Here is a 16925-nt window from a genome sequence, read left to right as displayed (position 1 = left end):
AGCTGGAGCGGGAGCTGGAGCTGGAGCGCTCCCTCACGTCCCGCACCGTCGAGGTCTCGGCGGGCGGCTTCCAGGGCAGGAAGGTCTCCCTGTGGGAGCTCCTCTTCTCCAAGTACGTCTCCGAGGCAAAGAGGCAGGAGCTGCTGGGGCAGGTGCGCGCCGGCAGCCTGGCGCTGGACGAGCTGGCACGGCTCCTCACCGTCCTCGTCGAGGAGGCGGTGGAGCGGAGCAGCAAGGTGAAATTCACGGGCCTCAGGAGGCAGGTGACCGCCTCCGACCTGGTGGACTCGGGCATCATCGACAAGGACACGCTGGCCGACCTGGTCCAGGGCTCCAAGACGGTGCAGGAGGTGACGGAAATGGCCTCCGTCAAGCGCTACCTGGACGGCACGGGCTGCATCGCCGGCGTGCTGGTGCCCTCCAAGGCCGACCCCGCCAAGACGGAGAAGATGAGCATCTACCAGGCCATGTGGAAGGGCATCCTGCGGCAGGGCACGGCCCTGGTGCTGCTGGAGGCGCAGGCTGCCACCGGCTTCCTCGTTGACCCGCTCGCCAACAAGAAGCTCTCCGTGGACGAGGCCGTCTCCTCCGGGCTGGTGGGCAGCGAGCTGCACGAGAAGCTCCTCTCGGCCGAGAGGGCCGTCACGGGCTACACCGACCCCTACACCGGCGAGCAGATCTCCCTCTTCCAGGCCATGAAGAAGGAGCTCATCGTCAAGGAGCACGGCATCCGCCTGCTCGAGGCCCAGATCGCCACCGGCGGCATCATCGACCCCGTGCACAGCCACCGCCTCCCCGTGGAGGTGGCCTACCGCCGCGGCTACTTCGACCAGGAGATGAGCCAGGTCCTCTCCGACCCCACCGACGACACCAAGGGCTTCTTCGACCCCAACACCCACGAGAACCTCACCTACATGCAGCTCCTGCGCCGCTGCGTGCCCGACCCGGACACGGGGCTGCTCATGCTCCAGCTGATGGACAAGGGCTCCGTGCTCTACCAGCTGACCGAGGACGCCCGCAAAGCCCTGCAGGCCGCCCGCACCACCCTCAGCGTGGGGCTCTTCCGGGGCCAGAGCGTCACCGTCTGGGAGCTCCTCTTCTCCCGCTACGTGCCCGACCACCGACGCCAGGACCTCCTCCGCAGGTACAAGGCGGGGACGCTCACCGTCTCGGAGATGATCACCCTCCTCACCGCCATCGTCACCGGGGCCGAGGGCCAGGGCCACGGCGCCGCCCTGGCCCGCAAGCCCACGCAGCAGGAGGCCCCGCCGCCGGCCCAGAACGGCGAGGCCGCGGCCTCCCGGCAGCAGCGGGAGCGGGAGCGGGAGCGGGAGCTGGAGCTGGAGCGGGAGCTGGAGCTGGAGCGCTCCCTCACGTCCCGCACCGTCGAGGTCTCGGCGGGCGGCTTCCAGGGCAGGAAGGTCTCCCTGTGGGAGCTCCTCTTCTCCAAGTACGTCTCCGAGGCAAAGAGGCAGGAGCTGCTGGGGCAGGTGCGCGCCGGCAGCCTGGCGCTGGACGAGCTGGCACGGCTCCTCACCGTCCTCGTCGAGGAGGCGGTGGAGCGGAGCAGCAAGGTGAAATTCACGGGCCTCAGGAGGCAGGTGACCGCCTCCGACCTGGTGGACTCGGGCATCATCGACAAGGACACGCTGGCCGACCTGGTCCAGGGCTCCAAGACGGTGCAGGAGGTGACGGAAATGGCCTCCGTCAAGCGCTACCTGGACGGCACGGGCTGCATCGCCGGCGTGCTGGTGCCCTCCAAGGCCGACCCCGCCAAGACGGAGAAGATGAGCATCTACCAGGCCATGTGGAAGGGCATCCTGCGGCAGGGCACGGCCCTGGTGCTGCTGGAGGCGCAGGCTGCCACCGGCTTCCTCGTTGACCCGCTCGCCAACAAGAAGCTCTCCGTGGACGAGGCCGTCTCCTCCGGGCTGGTGGGCAGCGAGCTGCACGAGAAGCTCCTCTCGGCCGAGAGGGCCGTCACGGGCTACACCGACCCCTACACCGGCGAGCAGATCTCCCTCTTCCAGGCCATGAAGAAGGAGCTCATCGTCAAGGAGCACGGCATCCGCCTGCTCGAGGCCCAGATCGCCACCGGCGGCATCATCGACCCCGTGCACAGCCACCGCCTCCCCGTGGAGGTGGCCTACCGCCGCGGCTACTTCGACCAGGAGATGAGCCAGGTCCTCTCCGACCCCACCGACGACACCAAGGGCTTCTTCGACCCCAACACCCACGAGAACCTCACCTACATGCAGCTCCTGCGCCGCTGCGTGCCCGACCCGGACACGGGGCTGCTCATGCTCCAGCTGATGGACAAGGGCTCCGTGCTCTGCCAGCTGACCGAGGACGCCCGCAAAGCCCTGCAGGCCGCCCGCACCACCCTCAGCGTGGGGCTCTTCCGGGGCCAGAGCGTCACCGTCTGGGAGCTCCTCTTCTCCCGCTACGTGCCCGACCACCGGCGCCAGGACCTCCTCCGCAGGTACAAGGCGGGGACGCTCACCGTCTCGGAGATGATCACCCTCCTCACCGCCATCGTCACCGGGGCCGAGGGTCAGGGCCACGGCGCCGCCCTGGCCCGCAAGCCCACGCAGCAGGAGGCCCCGCCGCCGGCCCAGAACGGCGAGGCCGCGGCCTCCCGGCAGCAGCGGGAGCGGGAGCGGGAGCGGGAGCTGGAGCTGGAGCGGGAGCTGGAGCTGGAGCGCTCCCTCACGTCCCGCACCGTCGAGGTCTCAGCGGGCGGCTTCCAGGGCAGGAAGGTCTCCCTGTGGGAGCTCCTCTTCTCCAAGTACGTCTCCGAGGCAAAGAGGCAGGAGCTGCTGGGGCAGGTGCGCGCCGGCAGCCTGGCGCTGGACGAGCTGGCACGGCTCCTCACCGTCCTCGTCGAGGAGGCGGTGGAGCGGAGCAGCAAGGTGAAATTCACGGGCCTCAGGAGGCAGGTGACCGCCTCCGACCTGGTGGACTCGGGCATCATCGACAAGGACACGCTGGCCGACCTGGTCCAGGGCTCCAAGACGGTGCAGGAGGTGACGGAAATGGCCTCCGTCAAGCGCTACCTGGACGGCACGGGCTGCATCGCCGGCGTGCTGGTGCCCTCCAAGGCCGACCCCGCCAAGACGGAGAAGATGAGCATCTACCAGGCCATGTGGAAGGGCATCCTGCGGCAGGGCACGGCCCTGGTGCTGCTGGAGGCGCAGGCTGCCACCGGCTTCCTCGTTGACCCGCTCGCCAACAAGAAGCTCTCCGTGGACGAGGCCGTCTCCTCCGGGCTGGTGGGCAGCGAGCTGCACGAGAAGCTCCTCTCGGCCGAGAGGGCCGTCACGGGCTACACCGACCCCTACACCGGCGAGCAGATCTCCCTCTTCCAGGCCATGAAGAAGGAGCTCATCGTCAAGGAGCACGGCATCCGCCTGCTCGAGGCCCAGATCGCCACCGGCGGCATCATCGACCCCGTGCACAGCCACCGCCTCCCCGTGGAGGTGGCCTACCGCCGCGGCTACTTCGACCAGGAGATGAGCCAGGTCCTCTCCGACCCCACCGACGACACCAAGGGCTTCTTCGACCCCAACACCCACGAGAACCTCACCTACATGCAGCTCCTGTGCCGCTGCGTGATTGATCCGGACACTGGCCTTTATTTCCTTAATGTTTTTGAAAAACAGTTGTAAAACCTTTTGTCTTTTATTTCATTTTTTTTGCATTGATTAGGAATTTAGCTATTGTTAGTATTTCTGTTGATGGTGGGATGTTTCTTTCTTTTTTTTTTAAATTTCATTTTTAAAAATATTATTCCATTCAGAATATTTTCTTATCCTTCACTTTCCTTTTCAATAACGTTCCCACATCAGCTATAGCTTTTCAGTGACTCCCCCGGGCGTTCTTGTATAGCGTAATAGGCCCTTGTCTTCTGTAGTTATTCAGGAACACAGCAATCAGCCTGGGTTATCTCAGGTCATTTTGGTGAAACATGTTGTCCTCATTTTCCTCATTGAGGCTTAAATGGAAGTATGCCTTTTGTGGTGGATGAGGCGTAGTGAGAATGGTATTTTTATTCTCCTTCTAGTCTGTTTTCTTATGCATGAAGAACATTTTTTCCTCAGCATATTTCCAGGGCATTATTAGAGTTTCAGGTTTTCAAACCCGAATTTTGGGTGGAGAGCATATGCCAGGGTGGTGTTAGGTGTTCCTGGAGTGGGATGCATTATCTGCATTTGCTCTTTATGCCTCAGCCTGCCCAGTTTTTCTGGGGGCCTCTGGAGCACAGACACCCTCCGCTTGGAGTGCTTTGGTCCCTCACCGGTACATGCACTCGATTCACTCTTGTGCTGTGCTTCCCCTCCCTCCAGCTCTCCATGGAGCCTCTATAGAGAGCTCTGCCGTGGGAGCCACGCAAGAGCCGAGACCCCCTGGGGGACGTCATCATGCCATATCTCTCCTCCATCCGCCCGCGCTCAGCAGAGCTGGCACCGGCGCACCTGTCCCCTCTACTGGGGACCTCTGCGCATTTCTCTGCTCCTTTTGCCCTCCTGTGCCCTGAGCTGACTCAGCCCATGTGCCGCGCTCCGGGAGAGGAGGCAGCGCCAGAACCACTCTGCCGCGGAGCTCAGGGCTGAATAATTCTACTACTGCTTAATAGAAGGAAACTTACTCTCCTTAAATGCATTACCTTAGGCTATTTGCTGTCATTAACCCAGTAACGTCCTGGAAAATGGATTTTTTGCCACAGCTTGTAGAGCTGATAGCTAGACGCAAGTATAGATTAGCCGTGAAACTCCTTACCATAACCTGCCGTGTAGCCTGGAGATTTGCATGGGCTCAAAAAGTGATGGGTCAAATTAATGGGGGAGAATTCCACTGAGAGTTGTTAGATGCAAATACCCACCTCCGTCTCAGGAGGTCCCTTGGCTGCAGGTTACTAGAAGATGGCAGACAGGATCGGGGGAGTTGGTACAGGCTCATACTGCTCTTTCACACTTCGTGTGGGCTCTTGTCAGAGCTGGCTGCAGCATAGTGGAGACACGGCCCCCTGCTCTGGGCTGGTATAACTGCCACTGCCCTACCACCATCCGCATTACGAACATGGGGAAGAACCAGAAATGCTGCAGTTTACCCAAAGGGCCGGAGCACGACGGGGAAGTTTTACAGCTCCCAGGCCTCACTGCACTCCGTACAGGGGTTAGTTCAGCTTCTTCCCACACCGACCTGCAGACACTGTAATGCCATCTCCAGAAGGCCTCGATGATTCGGGCTCCCACGTCAACCAAGAGGCTTCACAGAATCATAGAATCATTTAGGTTGGAAGGGATGTTTCAGATCATTGAGTCCAACCATCAACCTAACACTGACAGAAACCACCATAAACCACGTCCCTCAGCACCACATCTACCCGTCTTTTAAATCCCTCCAGGGATGGCGACTCCACCACTGCCCTGGGCAGCCTCTTCCTATGTTTAATAACTCCTTCAGTTTAAAAAACTTTTCCTCATATCCATCCTAAACCTGCCCTGGTGCAACTTGAGGCCATTTCCTTTTGTCCGATGGCCAGTTCCTTGGGAGAAGAGCCCGACCGCCCCTGGCTGCCCCCTCCTTTCAGGGAGCTGCAGAGAGCGAGAAGGTCTCCCCTTATTCATATTCATCTTCCAGACTTCTGCTCTTTCCTGGAAATGGATTAGAAAATGCTTTAGCCAAATCCAGGGTGAACGGCCAAGCCGTGTCTTTCACACACTCTAGCCCTATGCCATCTCCATGTCTTGGAGCCCACATGCTTCTCCAGGGTCAGAGGGCTCTCTACAAGAGACAAAGCACCGGCTGGACAGGCTCTTGTCCTGCTCCATCTCAGCCGTTCCCATGTTCCTGCCCACACCTCCTGCCTTCGGACTGTCTCCTCTTCATCCGTCTCTACTTCCACGTCTTGCAGCCTCCACCATGCTTTTCACCTGATCTCCAAGGGTCTCCTTTCCCAGCCTTCTTGTTCATTAGCTCATGCCTTGTAGACCCAGCAATCCCTGTGGAGCAGGATGGACACTTGCAGCCCTCCAGCTCTGGTTTCACCCTTCCCCTTTCCAGGGTCACTTTCCTGGTGATAAGCTCTTCCTTACAGCTTCCTCATCTTCATATGGAACCTAACCACTGTAAGGCCATTTCTTGATAGGGTCTTCGGTCTTACATACCTAGCCAAAAGCCATTTAACTGAACCTAACTGAAAGCTCGTGGCTTATTTTTTATATATCCACTAGGATATACAAGAGAAAAGGAACTGAGAGGAAACTGCATAGTATTCTGAAGTTCTCGGTCTCCTAGCCCTGGGCCAGACCATCATCTGCCAACAGTCATCTCCTCAAAGCTTGGCTGATTTCACCTTGTGGCACTGGATACAGGAAAAGCCAGTCTCACACGGAGATCAGGAATGGGAGGAGGGCTGCACGGCATGAAGAGCATGCACTAAGGAGGACAGGGTAGGGTCTGGCAGCATGGGCCAAGCACCGAACCTTGGCTGCCTTCCCCTCGGTGCTGCTCCAGAGCTCCCAGGACCATGCAGGAGCAACTCATGGTTCTCCTCGGCACGTTTTGGGCAGACAGCTCTGGAGAGTTCTCCTGGAGCTGGAGCAGCCTCCATGGGTCCCACCTTAGCCTGGGCCTGGGGTGGAGTCTATGGGGCAGAAGCTGCCTGGTTAAAGACAGTCAGCTCTTCCTCTGGTGGGGGAACAGAGGGGGGTCCATGGACATATGGACCATCACAGCTCACTTCAGGAGCTGTTGGACAGCCACACACTTGACCAGCCAGGAGCTAGCAGTGTCTCTGTAAGAGATTCCTGCCCCAGACCAGGCAGTGAAAGCTACCAGGGAAGTGGTGGTGGTGACCTACCCCTGATGAGGGACCCAGAGAGTGAGCTGAGGCAGAACAAACTTTGAGGCTTGTGATCCACAGTTACGTCGTGGCTCGCCTGCAGGGCATGCGGTGGCCAGATCCCAGGAGGTTCCTGGAAAGGCTGAGCCAGCGATGTGCCCTTGTGGCCAAGAAGGCCAATGGCATCCTGGGGTGCATCAAGAAGAACGTGGCCAGCAGGTGGAGGGAGGTCATCCTCCCCCTCTGCTCTGCCCTGGGGAGGCCGCAGCTGGAGGGCTGGGTCCAGTTCTGGGCTCCCCGGCTCAAGAGGGACAGGGAACTGCTGGGGAGGGGACAGCAAAGGGCTACCAAGGTGATGAGGGGATGGAAAACCTCTCTGATGAAGAAAGACTGAAGGATTTGGGTCTCTTCAGTCTGGAAAAAAGATGGCTGAGGGGGGACCTTATGAACACTTATAAATACTTCAAGGGTCAGGAGGATGGTGCCAGGCTCTTTTCAGTGGTGCCCAGTGACAGGACAAGAGGTAACGGGCACAAACTTGAACATGGGAAGTTCCACTTAAACATGAGGAGGAACTTCTTTGCTGTGAGGGCGGCAGAGCCCTGGCACAGGCTGCCCAGAGAGGTGGGGGAGTCTCCATCTCTGGAGACATCCCAAACCCGCCTGGACGCATCCAACCCGCTCTGGGTGCCCCTGCTCTGGCAGGGGGTTAGACTGGGTGATCTCCAGAGGTCCCTGCCAACCCTACGATTCTGTGATTCTGTAATAGGTGCTGTGGAGGAGACAGTGACCGTGGGCCCCACACGGAGGAAGATGGAGGAAGGAGGTTCTGGCATCACAATGTAGGCTTCATGCAGGACAATGGAACTAGGCTCTCCATGACAGCATTCCCTGAAATGGTCCATGTACCTTGTGGAGGTCAGATGACAAAGCAGAGACATGAGTTCATGAAACGGGTCTGAGAAGCTGAAAAGATGCTGTTATAAAGGTTTTGCATCTCCAAGCAAAGGAGAGCCCAAACTCACTCAAACTCCATTCAAATATGGTGAAAACCAGCATGGAGAAAAAGAGAAGGGAAGAGCAGTCTAAAGAAGCAGAATCCTGTTTAAAAACAACGCAGAAAAAAGTAGAGAACCAAGACGAATATTACATATAGGGCTGAGAAACTGGAATGTCCCCTCTTCAATGAAACACTGGCACGCTGCGGGTGTCTTGGGAGGAGGCTCACCAGGAGGATGCTGTGAGGCTGAGGTACAAATGCACAGAGGGTAGAGGAGGGTGTTCTGGTGGCAGCGTGGGGCTGTTATCAGGGAGCTTAGAGTCGGGTCAAAGTCACAAATACACCAACAGAACCCTGGACTGAAATCCCAGCTGTGGGGAGCCGGGCGGGGGAAGGCGAGCAGAGAGAGAGTGTCTGAGCCAGGTCTGAGCCAGGCAGGAGAAAGGGCAGACCCCAAGTGGAAGGGGCATAAAACCATAAATGACATCACAGAATCACAGAATAACAGGGCATTCACAGAATGATGGGCAAGGCTGGCAGGGGATGGATATTTGCTGTTTTCTGTCAAGAACCAGCTTGTGGGGAAACAGCAGGAAATATTTCCATGGTCGCTGCTGGGATGTCACGGAGGCAAAGGCTGCAAACGCTCAAAGAAAAGAAAAGACAAGAAAAAGTGAGCCCTCTTCTCAGCGGGGGAGTCCCCAGAGGGACCCATGCTGAGGGCTGGGCCGTTCAACACATGCAGACGTGGTCTGGGAAGTGCTGCGAACAGCGAAGGAGCAGATGGTATTAAATTATTCAGCTTAGCAAAGATAAGTGCCAGCTGCAAAAACTGCAGGAAGAGCAACCAACATACAGAGGGTGGAACAAAAGTGGCAGATTATGTCCGAGGCAGGTAAAGCGGCGCACGTGGGGAGAAGCAGCCCTCGTGTCCACCTACCCAGCACCTGTCCAGCAGCAGGAACCGCAACAGGTTCTTTGGTGTCTGCTCAGCAACTGTCAGAGCAAATCAAACGTTAAGATTAGGGAGGGAACACGTCCATGCCAGGATAACGCACACAACCTGTGTCCATCCAAAGGCACCACAAAATACCCCGAGAGGAGACTGGGCTCCTCGGTGGGGCTCCAACCAGGACCTCAGCAGTGGCCCAGCCTTGGTGGCTAGTGTGGCTCCGGTGGTGTAGGGCCGTGTGGTCGGGAAGTGCTCCTTTGAGGGCATCTGGTCAAAGAAGCCACCAAAGAGAACACACAGGGACAAACCCGATCGACAAAGGACGTGTGAGGCAGCGGTGGGAACAAACCCGGCCGGTCACATCAGTCGGTGAGGATGTGTGGAGCCAGAGGATGTTTGTTCTCTCTGTTGAGATAATAAGGAAAGGGAGGAGGCAAACACAGAGACATAAAACCTGACCAGACCAATTAGTGTTAATGAAGACAGTAACCAAAGACAAAGCTGGCCAGCGGCACTAATTGATGGGCTATCAGGGAACAGCAGGCACAGCAGGGCTTGCAGCTGGTACGGATGTCACAGAATCGCAGAATGGTGGGGGTTGGAAGGGACCTCGGGAGATCACCCAGTGCCACCTCCCCACCAGAGCATGGGCACCCAGAGCAGGTCGGATGCGTCCAGGCGGGTTTGGGATGCCTCCGGAGACGGAGACTCCCCCACCTCTCTGGGCAGCCTGTGCCAGGGCTCTGCCACCCTCACAGCAAAGAAGTTCCTCCTCATGTTGGGATGGAACTTCCCATGTTCCAGTTTGTGCCCATTACCCCTTGTCCTGTCACTGGGCACCACTGAGAGGAGCCTGGCACCATCCTCCTGACACCCACCCTTTCAGTATTTATCAGCATTGATAAGATCCCCCCTCGGTCGTCTTTTTTCCAGACTGAAGAGACCCAAATCCTTCAGCCTTTCTTCATCAGAGAGCTGTTCCATCCCCTCATCCTCTTGGTAGCCCTTTGCTGTCCCCTCTCCAGCAGTTCCCTGTCCTTCTTGACCCGGGGAGCCCAGAACTGGACACAGCCCTCCAGCTGCGGCCTCCCCAGGGCAGAGCAGAGGGGGAGGATGACCTCCCTCCACCTGCTGGCCGCACTCCTCTTGATGCACCCCAGGATGCCATTGGCCTTCTTGGCCATGAGGGCACATTGCTGGCTTATGGCCATCCTGTTGTCCACCAGGACTCCCAGGTCTCTTCCCACAGAGCTGCTCTCCAGCAGGTCACCCCCAACCTGTCCTGGTGCAGGGGGTTATTCCTCCCCAGGTGCAGCATCCTGCACTTGCCCTGGTTGAATTTCATAAGGGTCCTCTCCACTCAACCCTCCAGCCCTTCCAGGTCTCTCTGTATGGTGGCACAGCCTTCTGGTGTGTCACCCTGCGGTCTCAGCGTCGGCAGCTGGAGGGGACTCAGTTCTCTGGGTCTGGGGAGGGTCCCACAGAGTGTGTCCCCAAAACCAGCTGCCGAGGGGAACGGTGGGCACGAGGGGCTCCATGCCGGTGGCCGGAGCAGGACAGTGGGTCACAGCCCGCGTGCCTGGTGTCGGCTGGCGGGTAGCGAGCATCTCCCCTGTCCTGGTGTGGTGGGTGCGTGTGTGTTCACCAGCAGCCTTCGAGCTGGACCAGATGGTGAGCAGGGGACCCCTGGGCGAGGATCTGGGCAGGGGGCGCTGAGTGGACAGAGGGGCTGTGATGGCACTTGGGGGACCCATGAGTGAACCCCGAGTGCCGTGTCTGTGCCGGCACTAGTGACCTCCTGCCTCTGCCAGCCCCAGGGGAGGGGGGGACGTGGGTAACCCCCCGGGTGCGATGCAGGTCCTGTCTGTGGGTGCTACTGATGGCAGTGCGTCCGACTGGCCGTGTCAGTGTCCTCTCTGTGTGTCCGTGAGTGTCTGTCTCTTCCAACCTAAATTATTCTATGATCCCGATTTCATGGGGGTTTTTTTTGGTTGGTTTTGTGGTTATTTTTAAGGGAGTAGCATGGACCGTGTGGCCCTAGCAGCCCCAGCCTCTACCCTCCCCTGCCTATCACCAAGGCCCGTGCCTTCCAGCACAAGCATGGCACCGCTCTTGTTGCTCCAGGACATGCCACAGTCTCATGGCAGCCACCTTCTCCTCCAGCCGGGGACCAGTATGGCCCCGCTCACCACACTGGACCATTGCCTTGCAAAGGACACTCCATCCAGGAACATGCCCAGGCAGTAATTAACGCTCATTGTGGATAATTTTTGGTTGCCCAGAGAAGCTGTGGCTGCCCCATCCCTGGAGGGGTTCAAGGCCAGGTTGGACGGGGCTCGGAGCAGCCTGGGCTGGTGGGAGGTGTCCCTGCCCAGGGCAGGGGGGTTGGAACTGGATGATCTTTAAGGTCCCTTCCCACCCAAACCATTCTACAATTCTATGATAATTAGACACCAAAGCTGCAAAGATGAGCATGAGCATTACACCCACCTTCCTGCCACATGCCATTTCAGGCTGGAGGGCCCCAAAGCCTTTTATTTGGGACCATGATGGAAGCTGGGTGGCCTTTCTTGGGAGGCCAGCTCCCGCTGGCCTTTTTTCGTCTGCCTGTTCAAAGCCTCTCCCTCCCTTTTTGTCCGTTTTACCCTTCCTGGAAACTTAACTTCCTCCTTCACGATGGCAAACAGGAGTAGCTGGTGCCGGTGCCCAGGCAGCCGGTGGCACTGGGCATAACATCGGACTACGGTGAGGTGCCTGGGCCGGGAGAGCCGTGCTGTGCCGTGGCATGGCACCATGCACCGGCACATGGCCACGGGCACACCATGCACCAGCCACACTGGACTCCAGCAGCAACCGGGGCTGGCCCCTGGGCCGGAAGGGTGCTGAGCTGTGGCCTCCAGGAGATCAAAGCACCCACCGGCAGCCAGGTGTGCCCGTCCCCTGCCCGCCTCTGGAGCACATGTACCTTGCCCTCTGTGCTGCGCCGCCTCCTGCCCTGCCTTCCTCCACACCATCCCTCCAAGCCCACGCAGCCCTCTCCTCCCAAGATCTCAGCTGCCTTCTCGCCCCCGTCTCACTCATGGTCAGGTCTCCAGTCCTGCATCAAGCATCTCCACCAACACCAGCAGCATTTTCCACACACTGGCCCATTGGCCACCACCGTCGGGCTCCTGGCCCAGCCCAGGGCTGCATGTTTGAGCTCCAGATCTGTCCTCCTCTTGATCCTCCTCGCTCAGCCATCCGGCTGCCCCTCAAGCCCCTCCGAGCTGTCCCCAGCCCCATTGCAGGGTGAACCATGGTCTCTGCTGGTCCCCCAGGTTTCACAGACCCCGGCACGCTCCCTGGCCCCTGGACATCCTCCACGCCAGGACTTCCCCACCCTGGACAACCATCCTGCAGGACAAGAGCCGTGTGAGCCTGGCCAGGAACCATGAGCATCCCAGCACCTCTCCCCCATCAGAGCACCAGCCTTCCCCGTCCAGCTCGGAAGCACGCGTGCTGATGCCAGACCACGCAGTTCCCTGGCCCTGCAGGGAGGGCTCGTAGCCCTCACCACCTACATGGAAGCCGCCCACACTGACTCCGTGCCATGGTCTGTGGGGGCTGCGCTCGCCCCAGTCCCACCCACCCCTCGGCTCGCTGCTCTTCACCTTTGCTGGCCAAAGCCAACAAACCCTCGAGCAGCCCCGGGGTCTGGGGGGACGGTCTGTAGCCTCAATAACCCAACCATCAGCCCCGGCAGTGCCCAACAGCACATTCGAGGATCAGCTGCTGGCAAAGCTGGAAGGGGTAAACATGAGACCACCAAGGGTATAGATGGGTAGGGACCCTGCAGGGAGGTTCCTGCCTGCAGACGAAAGCGGAGCTGGGGGAAGCCCTGGGTGCCTTCTGGAGGAGGGTGCAGCCAGATCGCCCTGTGCCCCAGCTCTCCATGGCGCAGCAAGCCCCGTGTCCTAGAGAGCCTCCTGGATTTCCAAGCTCCTGGCAGAGGGACATTTGCCTTTGCTTTGTCCCACCAGCAACATTCAGCTCTGCACAGCCCAGCGGTGTCCCGAGGTCAGCCCCGCAGACGTCCCAACAGCCGAGGCTCTGCTCTGCACCAGCTGCGGTGCATCGAGGGGTCTCGTGGCCCCCACTGGAGCAGGAGCTGCACAAGCAGAGAGCTGTACCCTTATCATAGAGTCATTGAAGCATAGAACACCTGGTTGGATGGGACCTCAAGGATCACCTGGTCCAACCTTTCCTGGCAAAGCATGGTCCAGACAATGTGGCCTAGCACCCTGTCCAGCTCAGTCTTAGAAATGGGCCATGCTGGGGAATCCATCACTTCTGCTGGAGTACTTCTGGAGTCCTGTGTCCAGCTTTGGAGTCCTCAGCACAGGAGAGACACAGAGCTGTTAGAGCCAGGACAGAGGAGGCCCCGGAGGTGCTGGGGGGGCTGGAGCCCCTCTGCTGGGAGGACAGGCTGAGAGAGCTGGGGGGGTTCAGCCTGGAGAAGAGAAGGCTCCGGGGAGACCTTCCAGCCCCTGCCAGTCCCTCAAGGGGCTCCAGGAAAGCTGGGGAGGGACTCTGGAGCAGGGAGGAGAGCCACGGGACGAGGGGGAAGGGTTTTCCACTGGAAGAGGGAGATTGAGATGAGATGTGAGGAAGAAATTCTTTGCTGTGAGGGTGGTGAGCCCCTGGCCCAGGTTGCCCAGAGAAGCTGTGGCTGCCCCATCCCTGGGGGGGTTCAAGGCCAGGTTGGACGGGGCTCGGAGCAACCTGGGCTGGTGGGAGGTGTCCCTGCCCAGGGCAGGGGGTGGCACTGGGTGGCCTTTAAGGTCCCTTCCCACCCAAACCATTCTGTGATTCTGTGATTATGCCAATTGTTCGCATTGTGAAAAATCTTCCTCTTGTGTCCAGTCGGGATCTCCCCAGGAGTAACTTTTACCCATCACCCCTCGTCTTTTCCGTGTGACTCCTTGTGAAAAGGGAGTCTCCGTCACCCAATGTGCCCTTCGGGGAAGACAGGAGTGTTGGTGGGGGGACCTGGGCAGGTCTGTAAGTGTGCATCCTTCCCCTCGCTGTGCCCAGGAGGGAAACTCTTCTGCCGGGAAGTCTGGAAGCCAAAGAATAAGCAAGTTCACTAGAAAGGGTGGCAGGAGGCAGTTGCCACTGTGGCACACCCCGGCTTATCTTCTGCCCCGCCGCGGGCCAGGTGGCCTGAAGCACTAGCCAAAGTCTTGCCGATCCGTTTCCCAGGAATCACATGTCAGGGTAGGAGATGCTTGAGAGGTTCTTTCCCACAGAGATGAGAGTTGTGCAATCACATATTTCCAAGCCAGAATAAAAAGCATTTTTGTCTTTTCTGTTTGTCCATGGTTGCCTGCCTGTGCCCATCCCTTGGGTGCTGGGCTTGGCTGGTTCGTTGTGGTTTTTGACAGAGGACGTTTTTGTTATTCTTTCCTTTAAAAGCGCATTGAGTACGCGGCTCAGCCAGGCGAGAACATGCAGAGCAGGCGTGGCAGCGTGCGGTGCCTGCGGCCGAGGTGAGGTTCCCCCTCGGGTCCCACACCGCCGGCGCACGCGGCTCGGCAGGTCCATGGCGCATGGGCGGCTCTGTGCCCCGGGACACCTCTGTGCCGAGAATGCCGGTGCACGAGCTCCACACCATGGGTCCTGTCGGCACAGGGGCACCGGTGATGATGATTTTCTCTGGTTAATATTCTCTGGTTAATTTTCTGGTTAATATTTTCTCTGCTGTGTGCGGGGGCTGCCCCTGCATGTGTGTCCCCGGAGGGCTGCTCCAGCATGGGGGCTGCCCTCTCCTCCCCAGGCATCACCCACTGCAGGGACCCCCGAAATCCCCGAGACCCCCGTACGGCTGCAGGGACCGGCTGGGAGGGAGTCGAGTCAGCAGCCGAGCTCTGGCAGGGGAGTCTCCCCAAATCAATTGCTGACGGAGAACAACACTCCCCAAACGCCCTGGTGCTGAAGCATCCCTGAGAAAGCCATCTCCCTGCTCTCTGATGTGGTTCATGGCTGCTGCAGCCAAGGACACCTACACCTTCCGGCAGGTGAGGCCAAGCCACCCGGCTGCAGATACCTGAGCCCAGGTGTCTCCCTGCCCGGCTTCCCGGGAAGCTGCAGGACCAGCAGGTGAGTCACCCAGCGCAGCGGGGACAGGGGCATCGTAGAATCACAGAATCATAGCATTGTCTCCATTGGAAGGGATGTTTCGGACCATGGAGTCCAACCACCAGCCCAGCGCTGCCAAACCCACCGCTACCCCGCGTCCCTCAGCGCCGCGTCTGCCCGGCTTTTCCATCCCTCCGGGGATGGCGACTCCCCCACTGCCCTGGGCAGCCTCTTCCAACGCCCGACAGCCCTTTCCATGAAGGAATTTTCCCCAATATCCATCCTAAACCTGCCCTGGCGCAACTGGAGGCCGTTCCCTCTTGTCCCGTGGCCTGATCCTTGGGAGAAGAGCCCGCCCCCCCTGGCTGCCCCCTCCTTTCAAGGAGTTGTAAAGAAACTCCATCATCAAGAACAACCCCCTGGTTTGCTCGCGAGGCCTCGTGGTCAGCAGTATTCACCTGCAGCTGCTAAAACCAAGTGTCAGCATTGGGCTGGTGCTTTCCAGTGCCCAGAGAACAGGGAACGTGCCCCATGATACCTGTGTCACTGGGTAAGATGCTGGTGATGCTCCTGGGTGGCAGATGGAGGGACGGGAGCCTTCCTCTAAGTCTCAGGTCCAACTACGAGCCCCAGGAGCAAGGGGAAGGGATGGAGGCAGCACAGTCACGCACACCCAGGCTGGGCAGGGACACGTGTCCCCGTGCCTGTAACACACCAGTGCACGACCACTTTGGGAATGGGGCTGAGGATTCCAGCCCAAGTCCCCTTTCCCTGGGGACAGCGTGCAGGCACTGGAGTCATCCATGGGACACAGGAGCGGCCGTCTGCCTGGAGATGCGCTTGTGGGCACCCTTCTTCTTCATCTGCCCTTCCTTGGGGGGGAGGTGGTGACAGAGGAGCAGGGGGGCCTGGGAACGTGGAAGGCCAGGTTGTCCTGTGACCAGGGGTGCAGCCCCTGTGGTGGCTCCGGGAGCTGGCACAGGGCTCACAAGCAGCATCATCCCAGTCCTCTGGGGAAATAACTGGGACACAGTACTGGGTATCTCCAAAAATCCATCCCTCTATAAAAAGCCTTTGACAGTGCCTTAGAGAAGATCACGAAAGAACTAAGTTTCTTCAGGGCTGAAAAGAAAAAGTTTTTCTCAGCACGAGAGAGACACAGAGCTGTTAGAGCCAGGACAGAGGAGGCCCCGGAGGTGCTGGGGGGGCTGGAGCCCCTCTGCTGGGAGGACAGGCTGAGAGAGCTGGGGGGGTTCAGCCTGGAGAAGAGAAGGCCCCGGGGAGACCTTCCAGCCCCTGCCAGTCCCTAAAGGGGCTCCGGGAAAGCTGGGGAGGGACTCTGGAGCAGGGAGGGGAGCCACGGGACAAGGGGAAAGGGTTTTACACTGACAGAGGGGAGATTGAGATGAGATCTGAGGCAGACATTGTTTGCTGTGAGGGGGGTGAGCCCCTGGCCCAGGTTGCCCAGAGAAGCTGTGGCTGCCCCATCCCTGGAGGGGTTCAAGGCCAGGTTGGACGGGGCTCGGAGCAACCTGGGCTGGTGGGAGGTGTCCCTGCCCAGGGCAGGGGGTGGCGCTGGGTGGCCTTTAAGGTCCCTTCCCACCCAAACCATTCTGTAATTCTATGATCATGTCCCAGCAGCAGGTTAGGAGGTAGGGAGGGAAGCGTGGGATTAAATACTCGGTCCTCGTCGGGGGAGAGGGAGCTCTGTTCTCTGCTGACGAGGGGACAATCTGTGAGCAGGGTGAAGGTGAGGCACCAGCATTTCCACATCACACCACTCTGTTCAAGCCACCTGGTGCCTCTGAGGGAGGTGGGGCTGCCCAGAGACCTGCGCGTGCAGGAGGAGGTGACATTCAGGGCTGAGGCGATGCTCAGGGCTGATTCACCGCAGGTGATGTTTGTGTGTGGCGCACGTCACCCCGGCTGCCCCGGGTAGCCAAGGGAGAGCAGGTCCACGCGGCTGGTGTTTCTCTGTGGACACATCCTTCGGCAGAGACGTGTAAGTG

At 59.3% G+C, this 16925-nt stretch overlaps 2 protein-coding genes across 2 annotated transcripts in view; one reads left to right on the top strand and one right to left on the bottom strand.

Annotated features, from left to right (window-relative positions):
- The window catches only part of LOC128904854 (uncharacterized), a 216756-nt gene that overhangs the window by 187887 nt on the left and 11944 nt on the right, over positions 1 to 16925 (bottom strand). The gene's annotated exons all lie outside the window — the stretch shown is intronic.
- EPPK1 (epiplakin 1) overlaps positions 1 to 16925 on the top strand; it is a 45119-nt gene that overhangs the window by 18370 nt on the left and 9824 nt on the right. Inside the window, exons 8-12 of the mRNA XM_054191458.1 lie at positions 6 to 1289; positions 1332 to 2663; positions 2751 to 3664; positions 7617 to 7752; positions 14254 to 14327. Of these exons, the coding sequence (XP_054047433.1) occupies positions 6 to 1289; positions 1332 to 2663; positions 2751 to 3664; positions 7617 to 7752; positions 14254 to 14327 (3740 nt within the window). The remainder of the gene's footprint in view (positions 1 to 5; positions 1290 to 1331; positions 2664 to 2750; positions 3665 to 7616; positions 7753 to 14253; positions 14328 to 16925) is intronic.

This window comes from Rissa tridactyla, chromosome 2 (genome assembly GCF_028500815.1).
Source record: "Rissa tridactyla isolate bRisTri1 chromosome 2, bRisTri1.patW.cur.20221130, whole genome shotgun sequence".
Classification (NCBI taxonomy): Eukaryota; Metazoa; Chordata; class Aves; order Charadriiformes; family Laridae; genus Rissa; species Rissa tridactyla.
Note: the sequence above shows the minus strand (reverse complement) of the source record. Positions and strands in the feature narration are given on the sequence as shown.